A 25,648-nucleotide genomic window follows, 5' to 3' on the forward strand; every position below is an offset into this window, starting at 1 on the left:
GGACACCTGAAATAGCCCAAAAATAGGGACACCTGAAATGCCCCAAAAATAGGGACACCTGAAATGCCCCCAAAATAGGGACACCTGAAATACCCCAAAAATAGGGACACCTGAAATAGCCCCAAAAATAGGGACACCTGAAATGCCCCAAAAATAGGGACACCTGAAATGCCCCCAAAATAGGGACACCTGAAATAGCCCAAAAATAGGGACACCTGAAATAGCCCCAAAAATAGGGACACCTGAAATAGCCCAAAAATAGGGACACCTGAAATAGCCCAAAAATAGGGACACCTGAAATAGCCCCAAAATAGGGACACCTGAAATAGCCCAAAAATAGGGACACCTGAAATGCCCCAAAAATAGGGACACCTGAAATGCCCCCAAAATAGGGACACCTGAAATAGCCCCCAAAATAGGGACACCTGAAATGCCCCCAAAATAGGGACACCTGAAATAGCCCAAAAATAGGGACACCTGAAATAGCCCCAAAAATAGGGACACCTGAAATGCCCCCAAAATAGGGACACCTGAAATAGCCCCCAAAATAGGGACACCTGAAATGCCCCCAAAATAGGGACACCTGAAATAGCCCAAAAATAGGGACACCTGAAATAGCCCCAAAAATAGGGACACCTGAAATAGCCCCCAAAATAGGGACACCTGAAATGCCCCCAAAATAGGGACACCTGAAATAGCCCAAAAATAGGGACACCTGAAATAGCCCCAAAAATAGGGACACCTGAAATGCCCCCAAAATAGGGACACCTGAAATAGCCCCAAAAATAGGGACACCTGAAATGCCCCCAAAATAGGGACACCTGAAATAGCCCAAAAATAGGGACACCTGAAATAGCCCCAAAAATAGGGACACCTGAAATAGCCCAAAAATAGGGACACCTGAAATAGCCCAAAAATAGGGACACCTGAAATGCCCCAAAAATAGGGACACCTGAAATGCCCCCAAAATAGGGACACCTGAAATAGCCCCCAAAATAGGGACACCTGAAATAGCCCCAAAATAGGGACACCTGAAATAGCCCCAAAATAGGGACACCTGAAATAGCCCCCAAAATAGGGACACCTGAAATAGCCCCCAAAATAGGGACACCTGAAATAGCCCCCAAAATAGGGACACCTGAAATAGCCCCCAAAATAGGGACACCTGAAATAGCCCCCAAAATAGGGACACCTGAAATAGCCCCAAAATAGGGACACCTGAAATAGCCCAAAATAGGGACACCTGAAATAGCCCAAAAATAGGGACACCTGAAATAGCCCCAAAAATAGGGACACCTGAAATGCCCCCAAAATAGGGACACCTGAAATAGCCCCCAAAATTAGGGACACCTGAAATAGCCCCCAAAATAGGGACACCTGAAATGCCCCAAAAATAGGGACACCTGAAATAGCCCCAAAATAGGGACACCTGAAATAGCCCCAAAAATAGGGACACCTGAAATAGCCCAAAAATAGGGACACCTGAAATAGCCCAAAAATAGGGACACCTGAAATAGCCCCAAAAATAGGGACACCTGAAATAGCCCCAAAATAGGGACACCTGAAATAGCCCAAAAATAGGGACACCTGAAATAGCCCCAAAAATAGGGACACCTGAAATGCCCCCAAAAATAGGGACACCTGAAATAGCCCCCAAAATAGGGACACCTGAAATGCCCAAAATAGGGACACCTGAAATAGCCCCAAAAATAGGGACACCTGAAATAGCCCCAAAAATAGGGACACCTGAAATGCCCCCAAAATAGGGACACCTGAAATAGCCCCAAAATAGGGACACCTGAAATGCCCCCAAAATAGGGACACCTGAAATAGCCCAAAAATAGGGACACCTGAAATAGCCCCAAAAATAGGGACACCTGAAATAGCCCCCAAAATAGGGACACCTGAAATGCCCCCAAAATAGGGACACCTGAAATAGCCCAAAAATAGGGACACCTGAAATAGCCCCAAAAATAGGGACACCTGAAATGCCCCCAAAATAGGGACACCTGAAATAGCCCAAAAATAGGGACACCTGAAATGCCCCCAAAATAGGGACACCTGAAATAGCCCAAAAATAGGGACACCTGAAATAGCCCAAAAATAGGGACACCTGAAATAGCCCAAAAATAGGGACACCTGAAATAGCCCAAAAATAGGGACACCTGAAATGCCCCAAAAATAGGGACACCTGAAATGCCCCCAAAATAGGGACACCTGAAATAGCCCCCAAAATAGGGACACCTGAAATAGCCCCCAAAATAGGGACACCTGAAATAGCCCCCAAAATAGGGACACCTGAAATAGCCCCCAAAATAGGGACACCTGAAATAGCCCCCAAAATAGGGACACCTGAAATAGCCCAAAAATAGGGACACCTGAAATAGCCCAAAAATAGGGACACCTGAAATAGCCCAAAAATAGGGACACCTGAAATGCCCCCAAAATAGGGACACCTGAAATAGCCCCCAAAATAGGGACACCTGAAATAGCCCCCAAAATAGGGACACCTGAAATAGCCCCCAAAATAGGGACACCTGAAATAGCCCCCAAAATAGGGACACCTGAAATAGCCCCCAAAATAGGGACACCTGAAATAGCCCCCAAAATAGGGACACCTGAAATAGCCCAAAAATAGGGACACCTGAAATAGCCCAAAAATAGGGACACCTGAAATAGCCCAAAAATAGGGACACCTGAAATAGCCCCAAAAATAGGGACACCTGAAATAGCCCAAAAATAGGGACACCTGAAATAGCCCAAAAATAGGGACACCTGAAATAGCCCCAAAAATAGGGACACCTGAAATAGCCCAAAAATAGGGACACCTGAAATAGCCCAAAAATAGGGACACCTGAAATAGCCCAAAAAATAGGGACACCTGAAATAGCCCAAAAATAGGGACACCTGAAATAGCCCAAAAATAGGGACACCTGAAATAGCCCCAAAAATAGGGACACCTGAAATAGCCCAAAAATAGGGACACCTGAAATAGCCCAAAAATAGGGACACCTGAAATGCCCCAAAAATAGGGACACCTGAAATAGCCCAAAAATAGGGACACCTGAAATAGCCCAAAAATAGGGACACCTGAAATGCCCCAAAAATAGGGACACCTGAAATGCCCCCAAAATAGGGACACCTGAAATAGCCCCCAAAATAGGGACACCTGAAATAGCCCCCAAAATAGGGACACCTGAAATAGCCCAAAAATAGGGACACCTGAAATAGCCCAAAAATAGGGACACCTGAAATGCCCCAAAAATAGGGACACCTGAAATGCCCCCAAAATAGGGACACCTGAAATACCCCAAAAATAGGGACACCTGAAATAGCCCCAAAAATAGGGACACCTGAAATGCCCCAAAAATAGGGACACCTGAAATGCCCCCAAAATAGGGACACCTGAAATAGCCCAAAAATAGGGACACCTGAAATAGCCCCAAAAATAGGGACACCTGAAATAGCCCAAAAATAGGGACACCTGAAATAGCCCAAAAATAGGGACACCTGAAATAGCCCAAAAATAGGGACACCTGAAATAGCCCAAAAATAGGGACACCTGAAATGCCCCAAAAATAGGGACACCTGAAATGCCCCCAAAATAGGGACACCTGAAATAGCCCCCAAAATAGGGACACCTGAAATGCCCCCAAAATAGGGACACCTGAAATAGCCCAAAAATAGGGACACCTGAAATAGCCCCAAAAATAGGGACACCTGAAATGCCCCCAAAATAGGGACACCTGAAATAGCCCCCAAAATAGGGACACCTGAAATGCCCCCAAAATAGGGACACCTGAAATAGCCCAAAAATAGGGACACCTGAAATAGCCCCAAAAATAGGGACACCTGAAATAGCCCCCAAAATAGGGACACCTGAAATGCCCCCAAAATAGGGACACCTGAAATAGCCCAAAAATAGGGACACCTGAAATAGCCCCAAAAATAGGGACACCTGAAATGCCCCCAAAATAGGGACACCTGAAATAGCCCAAAAATAGGGACACCTGAAATGCCCCCAAAATAGGGACACCTGAAATAGCCCAAAAATAGGGACACCTGAAATAGCCCAAAAATAGGGACACCTGAAATAGCCCAAAAATAGGGACACCTGAAATAGCCCAAAAATAGGGACACCTGAAATGCCCCAAAAATAGGGACACCTGAAATGCCCCCAAAATAGGGACACCTGAAATAGCCCCCAAAATAGGGACACCTGAAATAGCCCCCAAAATAGGGACACCTGAAATAGCCCCCAAAATAGGGACACCTGAAATAGCCCCCAAAATAGGGACACCTGAAATAGCCCCCAAAATAGGGACACCTGAAATAGCCCAAAAATAGGGACACCTGAAATAGCCCAAAAATAGGGACACCTGAAATAGCCCAAAAATAGGGACACCTGAAATGCCCCCAAAATAGGGACACCTGAAATAGCCCCCAAAATAGGGACACCTGAAATAGCCCAAAAATAGGGACACCTGAAATAGCCCAAAAATAGGGACACCTGAAATAGCCCAAAAATAGGGACACCTGAAATAGCCCAAAAATAGGGACACCTGAAATAGCCCAAAAATAGGGACACCTGAAATGCCCCCAAAATAGGGACACCTGAAATAGCCTTACCTAAGCCACCGTAAACCACATGAAGTTTAGCAACCGCTGCGTCAAAGTCGGAGCAAAATACAACCATATTTAACGACCGTGGCTGTATAAAGTCAGTTGGATAAATCAGTAAAAGACTTAATATATATTATGTTCATATAAAGCAATATTAAAGAGGTAAATTCATGAAACTTTCTTTATCATTGGACAATGAACTCTTTTGGACATGATATATTTCTTAAAAACGGACACACAGACAAAACAAAAACTGCGAGTGCGTTTACATATTTGGGAGTTGGTATTACAGCTTGTCCATACCGTATATATGTTTAGGCTACATGCAAGATACAAACACGACCTCTTTTTATTTCATTCGCCCCAAACTTCCCACAAAAACGTTGCGCAGCTATTTCCGGCTTGGTGATTGTTTTTTAGTGCAATTGTGTTACTACGTTGTCTTTTACTAAGCGAAATAAACTCAACTCAAATCGGATTGCTTTTCTTCCTTTTCCTGTTACCCGTGACCGAGTGTGTTCTGTGTAGTTATGTGTGCCTATTGGTATTTCTTAAGCTGTTACGAAAACCTTAAATTTTCATTGCGTTATACCTCCAACATGCTACCAATATTTTAGACATCAGTGGTTGTGAAGGGGATCAGATATTTTTTAGTTACCTGGTCTTCGCGGGACAAGGATGTGGTCAGATTGTAGGGAAAAAAACGAGGCGATCATAAAGACAGCCAACTTGGAAATGAATAATCGACTGTTGTATGTTTCTCAGAGTTGTAAGTTGGGTCGTTTTTTGGTTTTGTGACAGATTGGGTCCAAGAGTTCGGGCCGGTTTCGTGTTTTAATCTGAGTGGATTGGACTTAATTCGGGCCTATCTTTATACTTTATAGTCGCATATGAGCTGTTGCCTACATTTCGATCTTCCAGACCCTATATTCCAGCTTTTATTTGAAAAAAGGTTCGTGTCGGAGTTTGGCCTTAAACTTCCGTGTTCGAGTCTTAAATTTGGAGTTTTCGGAGCTTTTCTGCTTGATCGGGATAACTTAGTTGTTACTCCACCTGTTTCTCGGATGAGCTTTTTGGTTCTTTTTACTTGATCTAATTATTTACACCTTGTTGTTTTTAGAAGCAAGCAAAAATGATTTACTATTCTTTTGACCTTTGCCCGCTGGCGTTTACCATCCGCATATGTATTGAAGTTTAGGCTCGTAGTATGATGCTAAAGATGGGGACAGCGAAAAAGAAAAAAAATACCCTTAAGTTACCAACTTTTGTTAAACATGAACAAATTAATGTCATCGAATACTAAAAAAATGTATTGCGGCAAAGGTAAAATCGTTCCTTAATGGGGTTTGAACAGCATATAAGCTGTCTATTTTACTGTTTGCAACTTATTAAACCGATCGTTTTATTAGTGCATTTCGGCAGCGCGTAAAAATAAAACGTTTAAAACGTTTTTTAATCAACCAGGTTTTTTAATTAATCCAGCAGAATCTTACAACAATTATTTAGTTTTTTAATAATTTAGCAAAAAATAATCCGAATGTTTCTGACTACATGGTGTGCAAGTCCAAAAATGTTTTTTAGGTTTGTCGATGCAATGGGCAAAAAATAATTTTACCAAAATGTATATGTCACGAAAACTACGTGGTATACTATATAAGTACCAATACTGCATGTCGCGACTGTACAGACCAATTTAAACAAAATTGCCTGGTGCAGCATTTCAAAAAATGGCAATAGAACAGGGAATGATTCCCAAAATAAATTTACCAGGATAAATTAAACAATTATATAAAACAAGCTGCAACGGTCCGCAATAAACCTTAAAGTAAGTATTTACCTCAATTGACAAGATGCACTGTGGTATTCCCGGGAGTATATCGAATACATCGACATGCAGGTTACCGTTTTGCTTCACCCTCACTGTTGTGGTGACTTGAATCACGTTGTCATCGACCAGTTGGCTCCAAATACTCGCTCACAATGGAATGTCTTCCTTGTATGCTAAAAAAACATAATCATGATTTCAATAAAATACAAGTTCAAAGTTCAAATTAACAAATCTGTTCAAAGAGCGATTTGGGTCCAAACAAAGCGCCATTAAAAGGTAAAATAATCACACAAAATGTAGTCCGTGTCTTAAACATACAATACTGAAAAAGCGCTTTCGAGATTTCTTGGTAAAATAAAATATTTTTGGACCGGGCGCCCAAATAAACTATTTCAAACGATACTGAAAAACCTTAATTCAGGATACAACTGTTCAAAATTAAGTAACTTGTATCAGTTAGTTATACAAGAAGAAAAAATGAAAATGTTTACCCATTCCTTCGGTAATCTTCACTTCTTTTCGTACACGTTTCACGCAAGCTTTCTTTTCCTCGGTTTTCAGCATTGTGTTCATCGCTGTCGCCACGTGTTTTGCACCTGAAACGCACAAATGTGTGCTTAAATAAAAGACACAAATTTAAGCCGGTCTCACCACCGCAAAAAATTAAATTAAATGAAAATAAACTTAGTTTCTTAACGCGCTGGTAAAAAGTGCTAACGTGCTAATAAAAAAAATAATTTTGGGGTGGTAACGTTCCAATTAAAATAAGGTCACGTAAAAAGACGAAAATAATGACTGGGTGGTAATTTCGTTGTTATTACCGGTATTGTTGAGGTGTGAATGCTTGGTTGCGTCTCCTTGACCCAGCAGTAAAAAAATTAGCAGAATCGCACTGTTTCTAAAAGCAGTCAACCATGTGGCCCTATTGTTGCGAACTACGCGGCGTGTATTCGGCCCACCCTAATAGACTAACGGTTCGCTTGTGTCCCTTAAGGGAAGTTAATAGTGAAACATCGCCTCGATATTGGTCCATGAAATTAGAGTTGTGAAATCTTTTTGTAAATCCGCAACTAACCTATATCATATACATACAACTATACTATTTGTTTAGTCTACAGTTTTCCCTGTTGTTCGTTCTTTTCAAGTCTTAATTTATAACACATAGGTAAATCTAAAAAACGAAAAAGACACTAAACTAGGAATCGCCTTTGCATATTTTGGATTCTTGTGGTTCAGCTGGTAGTCATTACTTACCCTGTATCGGGATTACGGTATCGTTGAAGGGAAAGTAATTGTCCTTCGTCAGCAAATAACCAGTCATCTATGCGCTATGTTGAAACCTTGAATGTAAGGGAGGCTTCTTTTTGTTAGAAGCGGAAATCACCCTTGTACGATTTCCGTATTGCAATTGAAGAATGTATCGCTGATGCTCGTATGGGGTATTAAGGGGAAGGGAAGAGAGATTTCCTTTACAGAGCAATGGAGAATAGGAGCGCCTCTCTTTATATCTTTATGTACACACAAGGAGTCGAATCGTCTTACAGTTTTGAATGCGCCTGAATTTATTAAACTGCATTCTGGTTTGAATGAGTTTTTGTTTCTATTCTATTCTTCAGCCTGTTTTCGCATGGTCCAGGACGGATTTAGGAAGAACTGTCCCATTTCCCCAACATATGGTACTAATTGGGCCATCTATTTCTAGGATCATTTTACAACGTTTGCATACAATGAGTTGGATCTCAGAGAGCCCTATTGTTTATAGTTTTTTAGCTCAACAAACCCAAAGAGACTGGTGTATTCGTTGCCACGTAAAAACGTACAAACAGAAACGAGACTAAAATAAGTTGTACGTCTTCGTTGTGTTGCTTTTTACTGCTAGTAGAACCTAAAGATGTGTTGATATAGTATCGTATGCAGTCAGTTGGAAGGAGTTTCAACTTCAAATTAAGTTCATGTGGTAAAAATACTCAATGTGTAGTATTTTAATCTTTCTTAAACAAAAGAATAAAATTTTTGAGTAAATGGAGTTTATTTCGTTTATTAAAAAAAACTTTTTAATAACGAATTAAGGATTAAAGAAACACCAACGCTTTCTGCGCTACGGTTCTTAAGATCCCTAGTCCAGACGGAGCGTAAACAGAAAACTGTCGTTACCACAGAGTAGCTGAACCTGAATTTAACAAAATGAGTCGTTGCTATTCAATACCAGCCCCATATTTATTGTATTATCACAAAACCATTCGGAGGTAGAAAAATTGTTGTCCTGGAAAGCCAAAAGTGAAGTTTCATGTCGAATCAGACGCCAAGTGGAATTTCTTCTATTGCACATGAAAAAGGTTGAGATCCACTGTGGCTTTCGCTGTAACAACACTTTCCACGACGACAAAGGCATGGGGTGTTGCAATTGTGCCAGGCGTCCCATGGAATGCAGGAAATAGATTCTTTTCAGCCAACTCTTATTACACTAGACACGATTAAGTAGATTGACTATAAAAAGAAGACAATCGTTTACTGGCAGCTTTTCACTTTTTCTATTAGTAATTATTGTTAGGTGTTAATTTAAAATGCGAGGTTGTAGATCTCAAACAGGATTTGTAACATGTAAGGTATGAAGGTAGCTTCTCAACAAAAATGTCCCTTAAAAACACCGTGAAGTGTCGATGTAGACTATCATTTGCGATTTTTGTTCGAGAACTAACTCGCATAATGGGACCATCAGCTACAAATTTTGCAGCCAATTCAAACGTTTGGAAAAGCATAGTTTTACGACAGCACTTGAATCTAAATCACACAGTTAAGTGGTAGTTAGTTTTTCGTATTATTGTAGTTTTTTGCATTGTGATTTATCGTGGCCATTCATCAAAATGTTTAAGAACGCATCCGGTGTTTGTTGACAAATGGATGATACGTTTGTCCGGCGCCCAGTAAAGTAGCGGCTAGCGGTTGAGTCACGAAACACGAGAGAAGTGTCACAATAAAAGTTGTCACAGCATTTATCGATTCAGTCTACATCAAGTTAATGTGCAGTTTATTTGCACTGAAATCAAACGAAAATAGGTGATGGTAACACAAAGATTGTGCGTGCGGGGCAGCGAAACACCTAGTGGTCATCCTGTCAGCCACCACTTCCACGAGAAGGTTTACATTAGAATGTCACTAAACGTGTGGAAAAAGGACAGTGGCAAAAAAGATGGCGGGCGACAAATGTCCAAAAATGAAGTAATCCATGCGAACAATGTGGAAAAAAAAGTAAACGGAAACTGAAAAGAAAATAAACAATCTAGAAAACAAAGTAAACAGAGACTGAAAATAAGCAGCAGAGGGCAAAAAAGATGGCGAGCGATAAACGTTGGAGAAAAAACAACAACTAATCATACGCAAGATTTAACAAGGAGAGTAAGGGAAGAAATGTAGCTAATAAACCATCCAAAATGCAATAAAAATGAGAAACAACAACAGGAAAACACATGATTCAACAAAGCAGGGGATCTGATCCTGCGAGCAGGGGATCTGATCCCTTACGAGCACGTGATTGCATCCAATCAACTGTTATAATTTATGCCACCGTAGAGGCAGCATTCGATACGAGACACGTTTTCAATTAAGGAAGGGGGCGTGATTGGTGATTAATTTAGCTTAACACCGTTTAGTACCATATGCTCCCATCGTGTATGCGAGACACTTTGGTTGTTTTATAAGTTAGAACTGGAAATTCCCATTGTAGCATAATGTTTTACAGATGTCACGTCCGTACGGTGTCTTTACTTTCGTATATAATATCATGATCATGTCCCATAAAAAGAACAATGCCCCCTGTTTTCAAGTTTGGATTACGACTGGACAAAGTTTTGTAAAATATGAACGTTTCAAGCTTTTGCAAAACTGTTTGTTTTCAAGCATTTTCGATGTCGTTTTGGTGATTAGTTGATTCGACAATTTCTTTTGTAATTTTCGCGTCACTTTGTCAGGAAATAGTTGTGACAGCTGAATAGTATATTTCACCAAACAACCACCATGTCGGAAAATAATGCCAGCATATCGGCCTCAGTCAAAAGGCCACAATGGAAAAAGTCTTTCGATTTTATGTTTGCAACTCTAGGCTGCTCCGTCGGCCTTGGAAATGTTTGGCGTTTTCCCTATCTCTGTTTCAAAAACGGCGGAGGTAAAATCTGGTCTGGTGCTAACTTTTGATAAATTTCAAGAAATTGATACTTTTGGACGTCAGCCGAAATAAAAAGCACGTCTTCGTAATGCCTGCTGTTGTTGTGGGTTGCTAATATGATTTCTCAATCCAATATAACTGCTAATTTTTTCCACTGGTTTACCTATTTGTTTACAACAAACTTTTTGTTATGTAGGCGCGTTTTTGATACCGTATCTTTTCTTCGCCGTATTTATGGGTATACCGTTGGTTATACTGGAAACTTCTATAGGACAGAAGGTTGGTGGTGGCCTAATCAAAAGCTGGGGAACTGTGCCTATATTCAAAGGTATGTGTCAGTCTGTGCAAATGTGAAAAAATGTGTGCTGCATAAGTTATATGTACAGATTTGTTTGTTTGACTGAAAAAAGTTTGGTTAACTTGACCAAAGATTCAGTTGATTTGGCTTAGGATTTGATTGAAAAGTGCTTGCGTCTTTTTTTACCCATTGCAGTACGATGAAATTAAACTACATGAAGTGCCGGTGGTCACTTTGACAAAACATGTAGTAACTTTGTTTCCGAACGACAAATTTAAATTTTCGTGGTGCATGTAGTTGCTTCAAAGGACGATTCTGGCTTTCTAGTGCGACCACATAACAATAACCTCGTCAATGAACTGAATTGGTCGCATTGTACGGGTCAGTGCGTTTGGAATGTCTCAAAAACTTCCGGTTCGCCTTTTTAGGGCAATCCAAAACCCTACAGAGTATTGGAGTATTGCAAAGATTTGTACGTTACATGTTCGCACTAAAAGTCCAGCTTAGCAAATCTGATTGTTTTGCCTCTGTATCCTACTAAAATAGGTAAACTGATCAATGCTTGTTGGATAAAACGCTTTGGGCTGGGACCTCCAATTTACGACTCGTTTAGGATATTAAACTTCCTTTATGTGTCAGTTAAACATTATTCCGGGCTTGCGTTTCTGCATAAATGTCAAAGGAGGTTGTCTAACGTGTCACTTCTATTCATGCAGGAATTTCTCTCGCTGCTTTTGTTATCCTTCTACACGTCAATACATACTATCCGATTCTGCTTGTCTGGTCCTTCAAGTACTTGGTAACCAGCTTTTCCGCTGTCCTGCCGTGGTCGCATTGCAACAACACGTGGAACACCGCGAACTGTATGACACCGCAAAACGCAAGTTACAACAAAAGTATTGAAGATGTGAACAGCACCGGATTAGTAGCAAAGTCCAATTTATCCGTGTCTTCAGCGGAGGAATTTTGGACGTGAGTGTTTATATTATTAAAAAAATAAGTGCTAATCAACGCTAAATCATGGCAAGGAAACTTTGGTTTGTTGACGATTGTTGGCCAAGAGGATCGTTTGTGTACAAACTGTGGGACTGAATAATTTCCTTTGCTGTAGCCAAAAATTATGCGCACCGTTCCTGGAAGGTTAAAGCCAAAGATAGTGCCAGGATAAGGGATTTGCAATTAACCCGGAAACCCCCTTTGACAATCCTATTGATAGCTTCTCCTTAATTCGAAAATTTGCAGCCTGAAAACTGTGTTTATCAATTAACCTAAGCTGTTCAGTTGTCTTTGCTGTTTAATTCATACCTTTCTGTAGCAACATACAAAACTCCCCATGAGATGTGCTTCCTGAGCGTTAAATCAATGTAAACAGTTCGAAAAAACAAAATGCTAATACTATTTGATAATTCCATCTGCAGGTTGAAATATCGCGAACTCGGCACCTTAACTCGCTTTCGATCTTCCAATTCGATTTCGGTAATCACTGCTTTGTAAATTACTGTTAACTATAATAAGACGGTCGCAGTCAACAAGCCAAGTCTGTACACGTATTTCATACTTTACTTGATGCAGTCGAGAAGTCCTTGGTCTGTCCAGTGGTGTAGATGTGGTGGGAGGCCTGCGTTGGGATCTTGTTCTTTATTCAGCCCTACTGTGGATTGGGTTCTACTTTTCAACCTTCAAAGGGATCAAGTGGACCGCAAAGGTACTGTTGATTTATGAACTGTAAATGTTGTCTAAATGCATCTTTCAATACAACATTTCTGGTTTAAAATTACTAACCCACAGGCCTTTTATTTTAAAATCAGACAACTGATATGGCTGTTTTAAAATTTATTGCAACCGAAATATTCCATGCTCGACTTTACCAATTACCAATTGCTGTTATAACCTGGTGGGGCACATCTTTGAAGTAATCAAAGCAAAAAATGTAAACTCTTTGAGGAGCGTCCTGGTTTGAACCCCGTAAAAAGTGAGGCAAACAGTACAGGATTTCATGCCACATCTATAGATGGTGTAACTAGCTTTGTTATTAGATTGTCTACGTTACTGCGACTCTGCCTTTCATTCTAATCGGGGTAATTTTAATCCGAGGAGCGACACTTGATGGCGCTGTTGATGGAATCAAGTATTATCTTTATCCAAATGTGACCAAACTTCAGGATCCGGAGGTATGTATGTATGAATCTTTCCTCGAAAAGCAGTTGTTTTCCGGTTTGCAACACTGCATATTTTGGTTGAGGGTAATGAAATTGCTATTCTGTTTTGTTATCACAACATCGTTAAGAATTTGTTTCTTGCATTAAACACAACTTGCAGTACCGCAGAATACCTATAACACACATATTGTTTTTGATTTCAGGTCTGGGTAAGCGCAGCTTCTCAGGTGTTTTACTCGTATGCAGTGTGCTTCGGTGTTTTACTGGTCCTCGGAAGTTACAACGGCCGGAAACACAACTTTTGGAGGTTTGTAAAGCGTTAATTGATCTGCAATTTATAGCATAATTGATACAGAAAGGTAACCCGTTGCAAAGAAATGCAATCGTACGTCGAGGCGACAGGTTTCAAAGGTTTTTTCTAATCATCCTAAAATATTTGTAAATGCACAGTCTCCTATGTTACATTAAAACCGCTGTGTTATCATTATTGTCAAGAACATGAAACGGTTGTGTTTTGCTTCATAGCTAACTATTAATTTGAAACTTTGTTAAAACGTGCGCATTATCGCATACTAACATTTTCCATGGTTTACAATTTCGTGTAAATGTGTCGTTTCACGACTAGCTCAGGATATTTGCTTTTTCATACGCCCCCTGATTTTTGTTGTACAAGGTCAACACTTAAATCCATTACGCTAAACTCGTGTGTTTACGTTTATTCGGGTTGAGAAAAGTACCGAAAACACTTTGTGCCCATCGGAGTGCCAGCAATTTGTTGTTCTTAGATCTTAATGACTTTACCGTACCAGTTAAAACCAAACGCGACAGGAGTTTAAGTGTGAATACCCATTTCTTTCCAGGGATTCAATATTGATTGGAGCAATGAACTCTATCACTAGTTTTACAAGCGGTTTCGCCGTTTTTTCAACGCTTGGCTTTATGGCAAAGTATCAGGTGAGTCCCTTGACCGGTCGTAACACGTGTTTATGCTAAGCAGCATACTGTTTGGCGTCGATACATCAACCTCTAAACCGCTTCAAGGGTCATTTTAAAGTTGCAAATGCGGTTTGTTACTCAAGATTTAAGGTTATGTTAGTTACCGTACCATCCGCACCTAAGTACCATCCGCGCATAAGTCATATTATCTGACGCAATGAAAATACCAACAAAAAACGTGACAATAAGGTCATGTCGTAACAGCTAGATATTCTTTGCTCTTGTTCTAACGGTTAGAAATCTAACCAGTTGAATTTGACACCTTCATAATGACTCTGACTTACATACGTTGCTCGAAAAAATCAAGTTCACGTTGCTGAAACTCACTTACTTTGATGACTTACCATATTTCGCTGAACTTTTTTGCAGAACACCACTGTCGAAGCAGTGGCTAAAGATGGTCCGGGATTAGCTTTCATTGTTTATCCTGAAACTTTATCCTTGCTTCCCTTGCCACAGTTTTGGTGCGCCATCTTCTTTCTTACCCTGCTTTTCTTGGGATTTGATTCACAGGTAACATCGTAATTTCCAAACTTTTGGGTAATATATGTTTTTTACTCCGTTTGGACATTAGAGACTGGCATGGCTCAGAAGGTCTGCGACCTCTAAACATCATTGAGTGCATGTCTATATATCATAATTGCCTGGTAAATTTTGCAAACCTTTTTTTCAGCTCTCCCTGTCACAGCGTAATCAGCACATCAATGGCTTAATAAAGCAATGCATGTTATTTATTTTTACAATGTGTGTTGACGGAGTAATATCAATATCAATTATCTTCGTTCCAATTTAGCCATCATTGCAGACTTTTTTATCGGTTTGTTTTCTCTGTACACAGTTCGTCTTCCAGGAATGTATGGTGGAGACTTTCATGGACGGAATGCCACGTCTTCGTAAACGACGCTACAGCCGTGAAATTTTGCAAGGTGTTTTCGCAACTGGAATGTTCCTGGTTGGTTTAACAATGCTCACTGAGGTACAAAAGCTGTTGTCTGTTTTGAGACTACTCGCTCTGTTTCATATGAGACAATGTCCATCTTCATACTTTTTATTTTAGTCCAGATCAATAGGGTTAACAACCGTTTAGCAACAAAAAGCATTTGTTACCAGCGATGACAAGCGTACACTGTAAATGAAAAACTAGTGCCCATTCCACGTATAAAGGTGGTCCTTGTTTTCCATCCCTAAGGTTAGATGGTAATCTCCACCCCAGACACAACTATACGGGTGGTCCCTGATTTCCAACTATATTCCTGCTAAAATACCACCCTCATACATGTTCTATATCCATGTTACAGGTAGAGAATTACACGAATCAATTTGCAAGTTTATTGCCTTTGGCAAAAACAGTCACAGCAAAAGCAAACAACAATATACAATCACCGCAGTTTAGCACAACTTATTTGGAAAGAGGCATGCATTTAATGTAAAAAAACACTAAACCCAGTAATTGTGGTGCTTATCACATGTAAAAATGACTAAGACAGAAAACATGATGTTTCACAAAAATAACACATAATAAAACCATGCACCATAAACAATGTGGTGTTAACTACTACATGTGTTGTTGGTAGTTTAGGATCCTTTAAACCTACTATTATCACCAAATTAACAACCATCTAATACAGCTAAGAGTTCATTTTACTGCAACACACCAATAACTTTTTTTACAGGTGCACAAATATCAACTGTCAACCCAACTAAATAACATAGCAACTGTAGGGTTTTCTCACATGATTTCGGGAACTGTATGTTAAAAATCCAATAACATGCAAGGAGTCCTGCAACACCATGTACCACATTATTACACTTGTACAGTAGGTTTTTCTCAGCAAAGAGGAAAATCTGTGATTGTTTTAGAAAGAGGCACGGGAAAATGCTGTTGGGAATGTCACTGGCCTGAAACAAACAAAAAATTACAATACTGATTACCAAAATCTAATTTATAACATTTGTACGTATTTATATGTGCTGAAACAAATAATAATTTGCAACAAATTCACATGCACCACTGCTGTAATAATTTATAATCTTACCTGCCTAAAAACAATGAAGTCCCCATACAATTCTTCAAAAACCGTTGGTAAAGCCTTGAATGCGATGTCCACCAGCCCTGGCAAAAGTTGGTATCAAAAATCCAAGTCTGACTTTAAGGTTAAAAAGAACACGTACATGTTTATAATGTAGGCGAGAATAATTCAATGTATTTTGCATGTTTGCATAAGTAAATGACATGAAAAAGGCAGTTTTACACTGGCCTTATAATTTATAAACATTATGGCCAAAATACCAAACAAAATATTCTCCCTAAAATACTTGCAATACATACCATTTGAACATTTAAACATCAATATTTCCTCTGGAATATTACACATATTTTCCAATTTCATCAGTTTGGGAATAATTGAAGATTTAGCCACATCATTGAAAGATTGTAAAACTGAATTTCCTGTTAAGACTTCCATTTCTTGAAGCAACTACAAATGCAGTTTGTTATTGTGCTTGTCAAAAACAGTCACTAACATCTAATGATGTTTAAAGTGAAACGTTAAGTCTATTATTATTATTATATTATAGTTTCCCACGCTCTTGGGCGCATTGGGCAGCAAGATTGTTCCACTTTTTTCTGTCTTTTGCAATTTCCTCTATCTCCTTTATGTTTAACCCTCTCATTTCTAGATCTTTGCGGAAAGTCTCCCTCCAGGTAAGCTTTGGTCTACCTCTTTTTCTTTTCCCTTGCGGTGTCCAGCTCATAGCGATTTTTGGAGCCCGTTCGTCTGACATGCGTAACACATGCCCTGCAAGTCTAAATCTCCGCGTCGACATGATGGTGCATAAAGGCTTGGTACCACTAATTTGGTACACCTCATCATTTGTAATGTGGTCCTTGTATGTGATATTTAGGATCCTTCGAAGACAACGCTGATGGAAAGCGTTTATGTGCTTTTTCAGCTTGACTGTCATTTTCCAGGTTTCACTGGCATATAGAACGGTGGGCATTACAATTGACTGGTACAGTTTGATCTTTACCAGTTTCGAAACCTTCGAGCTTGACCAAACTGTTTTGAGCCTTCTGAAGGCCGAAGCAGCTTTTCCGATGCGGGCATTTATGTCGGCCTCCACATCAGCATCTGTTGTGAACACACTGCCAAGATAGGTAAAGCTTGTGATGTTGTTAATAGGCTCAATTCCATTGATGGTTAAATGTACGTTGGACTGAGTTTCCCCTCCAACTCGAAGTAACTTAGTCTTGTCGCTGTTGATCGTCAGACCGGCTGTTGCTGCATTTTTGGCCAATGAGTTGGTCATTTCTTGAAGATCTGTCATCGACTCTGCGAGCAAGGCGATGTCATCTGCAAAGTCGAGATCCGTAAGACGCTTGTGGTTTGTCCATGAGATGCCGAACTTTGGATAATTCATTGCCTTTCTCATCACATAGTCGATAGTGGTAATGAATAGTAGGGGTGATAAGACACAGCCTTGGCGCACACCTGTGTTGATTCTAAAGAACTCTGTGTTTCCTGACTGAACTTTTACGCAGCAGCTTGATCCTTCGTAGATGTTTTTGAAGGTATCTATAAACCTGAGTGGAACACCGTATTTTTGTAACACCTGCCATACAGTGTTGCGATGCACACTATCAAATGCCTTCCTGAAGTCAATGAAGTTGACAAACAGGGGTTTCTGAAATGCAAGGCACTGCTCCACAATGTTTCTGAGAACAAAGATCTGGTCACAGCACGACCTGTTGTATCGAAAGCCTGCCTGTTCTTCTCTCAACTTCTCATCTAAGGATGTCTTTAATCTGTGCAGAAGCACGCAGCAGAACACTTTCCCTGGAACAGATAGCAGTGTGATTCCTCGCCAATTACCACAAATGCCTAGATTTCCCTTTTTTGGAAGTTTCACAATTACTCCTTTTTTCCAATCAGATGGTACAGTCTGCATTTTCCAACATAAGTTGCATAGCTTTGTCAACTGTGCAATCAGTGCATTCCCTCCATTTTTTAGCATCTCAGCAGAAATTTGGTCGAGACCTGCAGCTTTGTTGTTTTTGAGTTTTTTCAGTGCACTGGAAATTTCTTCTGTTGTGATGTCACCCATATCTACTTCCATCGTTGGTCCATCTTCATCTTCAAAAGTAGGCAGTTCGTAAGGTTCTGGTTGGTTCAGAATTTCCTTAAAGTGTTCGTACCATCGCATGTTTTGTTCTTCCTCGGTTAGAAGAGTTTTTCCAGTTTTGTCCTTAATTGGTACACCGGAGCTTTTTCCTGTCTTTGTCAGATGCCTAATTATTCCAAATAGCGCTCTAGTGTCATTTCTGTTCATTGCTTTCTGTGCGTCCGCACATAGCGTTTCAGTCCAAAACTTTTTGTCGTCTCTACAACTCTTTTTAACAACTTTGTGTGCTTGTTCGTACTGTTTTTCTATCTTCCAGTATTCATCAGAAGATTTGGCGCTGTCCCTTTGATGTTTAATCTTTCTTCTCTGATCAATCAGTGCCCATGTTTGTGGTCGAATCCAGCTTTCCCTTCTCGTCCCGCGCCTTCTGCCGAGGGTTTGATCTGCAGCTGTTGTCACTATTTTTTGAAATTGTTTCCATTGCTCTTCAATATTATCTTTTACTTGTACAGCCTGGAATCTTGTGCTCAAATTTTTGTGAAACATTTTTACTATTTTTTGATCTTTTAGTTTTATAAGGTCGTATGGTTTTGTTCCACTGTGTTTGATAATTTTTTTCAGTTTTAGTTTCAGTGACCCTTTGACGAGGTAGTGATCGGAGGCTACGTCTGCACCTCTGCAGCTACGTACATCCTGCAGTGCGCTGCGCCATCTTCTGCATATGCAAATGTAGTCAATTTCACTTGTTGTTTTGCCGTTTGGGGATTTCCAGGTTTGCTTGTGTATTCGTTTGTGATTAAAAAAAGTGTTCCCTATACATAACTCGTTTGTACTGCAGATGGTAAGAAGTCTGTGCCCGTTGTTGTTAGTTTTGCTTGCTACACCGAATGGTCCTAAGATGTCACTCCAACCAGCTCTGTTTCCATCAATCTGTGCGTTAAAATCGCCCATTAATAATTGTAGATCATGTTTAGGGATACCATTTAATGTATCCTGGAGCTGGTCATAAAACAAATCCTTTTCTGACTCTTCTGCCTCTTCTGTAGGGGCATACACCTGAACAATAGATGTTTTCCCATGGCGCGAGTGAAAACGTGCAGTAATTATTCGATCACTGATTGGTTTCCATCCAACCAATGCCTGATTTGCTTCATGGTCCAGCACGAACCCAACACCATGTATATGCTGTTTGTTGTGTCCCGAAAAGACAACTGTCTTTCCCTCGCTAGTCAGTTTGCCACTTCCAATCCATCTCATTTCACTAACACCGAGAATATTTAATCCGTAGGTGTGAAACTCGCGCAATACTTGCGCCAATTTTCCACATTGGAACAAAGTTCTTACATTCCAGGTTGCTAGTTTTGTAATTGTTGTAGCAGAGAATATGTTGCTCTTCATCGGGACCAGAGCTTCCCTGGGGCTTTCACCCTGGCCCGTCATGAATGATTGGGTCGAACACACATTTCTGCCACTGCTTAAAGTAGTAACTCTTCTTGCTGTTTCTGTAGCGGAAAATTGTTTTACGGGGTCGGGTTGCTGGCCCGACGCCCAACTCTCCTTCTTTTTCAGCCGGGCTGTTAAGTCTATAGGAAAATCTAAATCCCTTTAAACATCCTTAAAAATATATATATATATATATATATATTTATATCTATATAATACATGTTTGGTACAAACTTATGTCATTGATGCAACTATTTAAGTTTGATGCAACTTGTAATTACACCAGAGACCCAAATATGAAATGCTTTTCTGGTTTGAGTATATCACCCTTGTATTAATAACTGGATAAACATCATGGTTAACATTTTTTACTATCATTTTGTAACTTGTTCTGCGTAAAACTGTAAGTCATCCTTAATATATTGAAAATACAACAACTGTTAACCGTAAACTTGCCTTAATATTACATAAACCATACTGCTGGCACCATACCTAACAACTAATTCTTCTCACCATTTTTTCCTCATGTAGTGATGGAAACTTTAGCAAACAAGAGCTGACACTTTCGTTTCTAAGCCAATTCCTAATTTTCTGTAATGTGGCAGCCTGATCATTCTACAAAATACAAACTAATTACCTAGATATTTGCAATATGTGTTTAAATCATAAATGTTTAAATATTATGGTATGTCTGTTAAGTAAAATTCCTACTGCACTTAATCAAAACTAAATGTATGGGCTAAATCTGATTACTTTTGATTTTTTACTAGTTGGGAATAGGTGCTATGTGCACTCCAGCTTATATACAACAAGGCTAAATCCCAAAAAATCAAACCAAACAAGCCTTCTATATAACTTACAGAGCTGCCCTCATAATTCACATTAAATCCCAATATTGTTTGCTTTTTGGGCATGAAAGTGTCATGTTGCAGCAATATAGTGTTCTACAAATACAAATGTTTTGCTCAGTAAACGTTAACCTTATTAGTATACCTCTATTCATTACGAATATACCTCTCTTTTTAAAAGTTTCCTGTCATACTTTTCTTTCACTTTTATAAGCTTTGCATTGTCCAAGAGCCCCTGCCTCATGTAACAGAATCTCTGCTTTAATAACTCAACCCAAGACTCCTGTTACATAAGATACTTTACCAAACTTTCAAAGTAGTGCAAAAAACATTATATATAGTACAAATAAACCTTACAATTGGATTTGCTGAATTGTTGTCTGCAAGTGAGGGATATCCCTTTACAAGGTCCAAACAAATTGATATGTATTTGAGTGGGGATGGGACATATCTAGAACAGCAAAAAAACAATTATTGAAATAATTTTTCATTGCTACAACGACAACATGTCAAATACCTACATGTCATTGGCACTTAAGGTATCAAACAGGATTTGTACAATCTTGTTTCTCACTGCTTTTGTAAGCGGTTTGCCTTCAGCAATCACATTTTTTATGTGCAATGGTAGAGGAGGCAACTTCAGTTTTGCAACCCATGTTAACTCTTTATCTTCACGTTGAACATGACTCATATCACTACTACTGGATGCAGCTTCACTCTTGGTACCAGTATCACCTTCTGTATAATATCCAAATATTTAATATCTTTGTTTAGTTGTTTACACTAGAGATCATTTTTATCATGGCATAAACTAAGACTGTTTGTTTACCTGATTCTTGTAGTAGCAATTTTGCATTATCAGGTAAACTTTTAGCATCTATGACTTCATGCCAGTCCTCGAAATCCTTGTCGTACACTTGAACATACACTGCTTTATTAAGATTAAATGTACTTAATAGTTTGTCAAATAAACATTCTTTGTCTGTCACGCTGACCATTAGTTTTTTGTATTTATAAGTTACGTGATACTTGAATTCCATGTCCTTTACATCTGCAAAACACTACACACTTTCTCAATTAATTACACAAGGGCAAAGAAGGTACATGCTATTAAGATAATAAAACTTCTCTTCCCCATTTTGAATAACATTTTTTGGGTTGTAATCTTAACAATATTACATTAAAAGTAAGTCTGGACAGATATATCATTAAAAAATTCCACACACAACATATCGTATAACTGAAAAACATTTAATTTCACGATAACCAATCCTCCCGAACAGCAAACTCACCTCTTTACCGGGGCACACTTTGCTGATTTCGCAAAGCAAGCACGTGCAGAGGACTGAACCTACATCCGGGAGCTTGTCATAAAAATCATTTTGAAAACCAAAGTTACTTGTTATTGTTTCTTTCACTAAAAGTTAAATAATACAAGTATTAAACCATTCTTATGTTAATGTTTCATTCTTTTCTGTCAAAAAGCTCAAGTTAAATCATCTTACTTTTGTTAAATCATCAAAAATGCAAGTTAAATCATCTTACTTTTGAAGGCAACTTATGATTTCTCAATACAATTTGAAACGTTTACACCACAACTGTTTTTGTGGGCTTAAATACTCTTTTCTACAATTTAAATGGTATTGATCAACCGCAAGAATCGCAAAACGTGACTAAACCTGCACAAACAAAAAAAACGAAATTTCACCTTGCCGCTTGCTGGGTTTCCACGCGTTTGTAAACAGGCGAGTTTTGTAAACATAAACAACATCCACGTTATAGTTAAAACCTTGCGTTCAAAACCCTTTGTCCGGTTGATAGTGTATGACCGCAAAAAAACAGGCTGTTTGTATTAATTTGTGTCGATCAAAGTCATCCACACTTTCTTGTGAACCCTAATCACGAAAAACGCTTGAAGCTGCAGCGCGTTCTGCCAGCTACCAATCGTGCCCTTCACTCTTGCGCTTCATAACGTTTTAACCATCGCAACTATTTCCGCTCCGTTGTTTTAGTGCCCGTGTGTCGATGTGTTTTCTCTTATCATTGAAACAGTAGTGCTAAATGGGCGGAAGCCAATTTGAAAAATTTGTTTTAAGATTTGATCAATACCAAAACCACAAAATGACGACAATTTGTCCTTGCAAAGTCATGAGTAAAACCTACCTTTATGGTTAGTATTTTTTGACCAAAAAAGATGGAAAGTTGTCACAGCATGTATATTACAACCTTAACCATAGTTGTAAGCATGGGATCTTCCATGCTAAGAAACATAGCGTGGTATTTGTTTACCTTGGTCCGCTTTACGGTTGTTTGTTTCCACGTTTTAGGAAAACAGGTGGATAAAAAATCGCGAAAAGGGTGGATGCGAATTAACAGTGTATGTTTAACCAACAGTTGACGATTTTTGTGTTCAAGGAATGCGTTGTTTGTCTGCACAAAAGAAAACTTAAATTAGAAGTGTAAGCAACAGAGTAGGCATGTTTAGCGTTTAAATATTACAAAAAACTAAATTGATGAAATGCAAATTGTTATCTTCCGTATTCTTCAGTACACTGTTGGGGATAAATAACTTTGTGGTATTAATCACAAAAATAATACACGCTGCATTATTGCTGGTTCAGTTCAAGTTCGAGTTCAACACAATATGGAGTTCAACTCTGGTTCGGGTTTAATGAAATAAACCGCTCAAACCGGTTCGCGTCTTTGGGTTCAGTTACGATTCGATTCCCTGATTTTTACTGCAATGAGTTTACGATGATTTTCCTAATTGTAACCTTTTTGTCAGGGTGGAATTTACGTGTTCGAAATTTACAACAACTTCGCTGTAGCAGGTTGGTGTATTTTCTTTGTTGCCTTTTGCGAGTATGTTGCCATTGGGTGGTGCTATGGAGTTAACCGTTACTGGTTGGAGATGGTGGATATGGTAGGAGATCGGCCTGGAAAATATTGGATTGTTTTATCATGGAAATTCCTAGGACCCGTAATGTGCTTGGTATGTTGCAAATATGTCGAACCTTTTTAAATATTTTTTTAGGAAAAAATAGTCATATTTTAACGGGCTTTTTGAATGTACTCCACTTCAAATTATCTCCGGAAGTTGATTTTTTTACCAGTGTAGGCTTACAATTTTGTACCTTTGAACAAAATTATGTCAATTTATTCTTCTATGAGAATGTCCAATTGTGCACAAAAATACTCCACGGTTACAGTTGTGATTGTTGTGGGACGTATATGTTACATTGACTCAAATGGCTGTACCAAGTTTACAAAGAAAATCACTGTAAGGCCTTTTTGTAACCTTTTAGGCCCTTTGTCTCTACTTTCTGGTGAACAATACTAAACTTCGCTACAACAAATACGTCTACCCAACTTGGGCCCAAGGGATTGGACATTTAATGAGTTTAACATCTGTTACTATGGTGCCCGGATACGCTTTATACGCTGTCTACAGAACCTGGCGGAGAGGGGAAAGATTCGGAAGGGTGTGTAGTTTTTCAATAGTTACAGCAATTCTGTAGACGTTGTTTTAAACGTTTTGTTTTCAAAAAAATAAAATAACATTTTTACGGAAAAGAAAACAAAAACAAAATGTAAGCTTCTATTATTTTCAAGACTGTTTTTTTTCAAGAATGACAACTTTTAGTTGGTTTAAAAACTAGCGTTCAACAAACTAATGTATTTTAGTTAATCGGTCGACCTGTGGGACGACTTGAAGACAAAGAAGAACTCGATAACCTTAATCATGCACTGTAACACTGTAGCACATATCGATATTCAAGGCCGTGATCCAGTCAGAGGCCATGTGCTCTTTGCGTTGCCTTTTTTAGGTCGACGTAGAAGGACTGGTTTCTTTTCGATCCATATTGTGCGCCGTGCGTCCTCAAATTTACAATATAATCTGCTATATGTTGTTGATATATCATTGGCTGCTGTTGTGGCTGTAATTCTCACATATTGTATCAGTGCTGTGGTACGTTTAATAATTTTCTTTCGATCATGCTATGCGTGAATATACTTGATAAGTGCACTTTCGGAAGGTAAATTGTACAAGCAAGTTTGGTGTTAGTGCAATGCTGGCTTTGTATTGCAGAAGTAGAATTTTAACTATAGCCTATTTGCGAAATACTTTAACTGTTGGCATTTTTTCATTTAAAAATCGATTTTGCTGGAAGTATTTTCAAACGCCCGGTTTGAATTCTTTATTTCTAAACACCCATGTTGAAAAATAAAAGAACATCATTTTCACCCCAACTTATGTCTCAATTTTCTTGCATGTTTTATAAGTTAGTAGTTATTGCTTTTAAGCCTGATTACGATAAATTCTCAAGTCAAGTAAGGTCAAAAATGTATTTTTATGTACTTAAAAAATATGCATTTTCACTTCATCATCCCAGTTCCATTGTGGAACGGTTAAGTAAACAGCAAGGACACCGAATAAAACCTTGGGCTATCGAGTGAAGTGTCCTGTTATTTGAATGGTGGATGAAATCCGTTTTCTGGGTGTGTTCTGCCATATAGGATCGCAACCGACCGCACGAAGCGGTTACACAAGACGATGGTTGAACCCGCGGGTTCTGCTGGCCAAATGAAACCGGCCTAAACGAAAACACCAGCGCGGTTCCTTGGAACGTTTCCAGTGATCCTGTAGGTTCACCTGAGTGTCCCGATGACAGTTCTCGACGACTGTAAGAATGTTGCCGTCGAGTATCTACTCCTCTGCGTTTGTAAGATCAATGGCGAAATCTCAGATGGTGGTTCGCTGTGGAAGTTGCTGCACTGTCTTCGGATGGCTGATCTAAACAGACCGTATCCTACGGCAGTTTTTTGTTCTGGTAAAATAAAACTTTCCACTCCATAAACGTCCAGTCAACTTGCTTTGCATATTAAAAGCTTGTGAGGTCGCACTGATCGTGATGCACTGGATCCACTTATTTTTAACCATGTTTTAGCGTTGTGTTGCCAACTTAATTACTGATTTTTTTCGTGAGTAGACAAAATAAAAATGCTTTTCAGCGAGTTGTCAGTTATAGCGCTGTGTGAAAGATTATGTGATACGCAATCATGCAAAAAATCGCACTTTGCGCCTTAACTACATCGTTTTCGTTACTAACATTTGGAAGTTAGTAACTATGAAACAAAGACAATATGAAACAAATTATTCAATGGAGA

At 39.2% G+C, this 25,648-nt stretch overlaps 2 protein-coding genes across 3 annotated transcripts; one reads left to right on the forward strand and one right to left on the reverse strand.

The window, feature by feature from the left end:
- The first annotated feature begins 8,153 nt into the window (after nt 1-8,153).
- On the forward strand, nt 8,154-25,482 carry LOC145225895 (sodium- and chloride-dependent taurine transporter-like). Its single transcript, XM_080092248.1, has 12 exons — nt 8,154-10,613; nt 10,810-10,941; nt 11,628-11,883; nt 12,484-12,616; nt 12,948-13,082; nt 13,274-13,377; nt 13,931-14,024; nt 14,436-14,579; nt 14,905-15,042; nt 23,265-23,471; nt 23,785-23,961; nt 24,164-25,482. The coding sequence occupies exons 1-12, from the start codon at nt 10,466-10,468 to the stop codon at nt 24,230-24,232; spliced, it is 1,737 nt and encodes a 578-aa protein (XP_079948374.1). The 5' UTR covers nt 8,154-10,465; the 3' UTR covers nt 24,233-25,482.
- On the reverse strand, nt 15,382-21,915 carry LOC145225911 (uncharacterized). 2 transcript variants are annotated; one of them, XM_080092249.1, is made up of 7 exons: nt 21,772-21,915; nt 21,309-21,540; nt 21,001-21,217; nt 20,837-20,930; nt 16,396-16,543; nt 16,103-16,179; nt 15,382-15,965 (listed from the first exon to the last, which is right to left on the reverse strand). In XM_080092249.1, exons 2-7 carry the CDS (start codon nt 21,517-21,519, stop codon nt 15,708-15,710), a joined length of 1,005 nt encoding a protein of 334 aa, XP_079948375.1. In that variant the 5' UTR covers nt 21,520-21,540; nt 21,772-21,915; the 3' UTR covers nt 15,382-15,707. The 2 variants fall into 2 exon arrangements, with proteins under 2 accessions (XP_079948375.1, XP_079948376.1); XM_080092250.1 differs by having other exon boundaries at nt 15,903-15,965; nt 16,103-16,213.
- Nucleotides 25,483-25,648: the final 166 nt, after the last annotated feature.

The sequence above is a fragment of the Phallusia mammillata genome, chromosome 1 (assembly GCF_965637545.1).
Source record: "Phallusia mammillata chromosome 1, kaPhaMamm4.hap1.1, whole genome shotgun sequence".
Taxonomy (NCBI): domain Eukaryota; kingdom Metazoa; phylum Chordata; class Ascidiacea; order Phlebobranchia; family Ascidiidae; genus Phallusia; species Phallusia mammillata.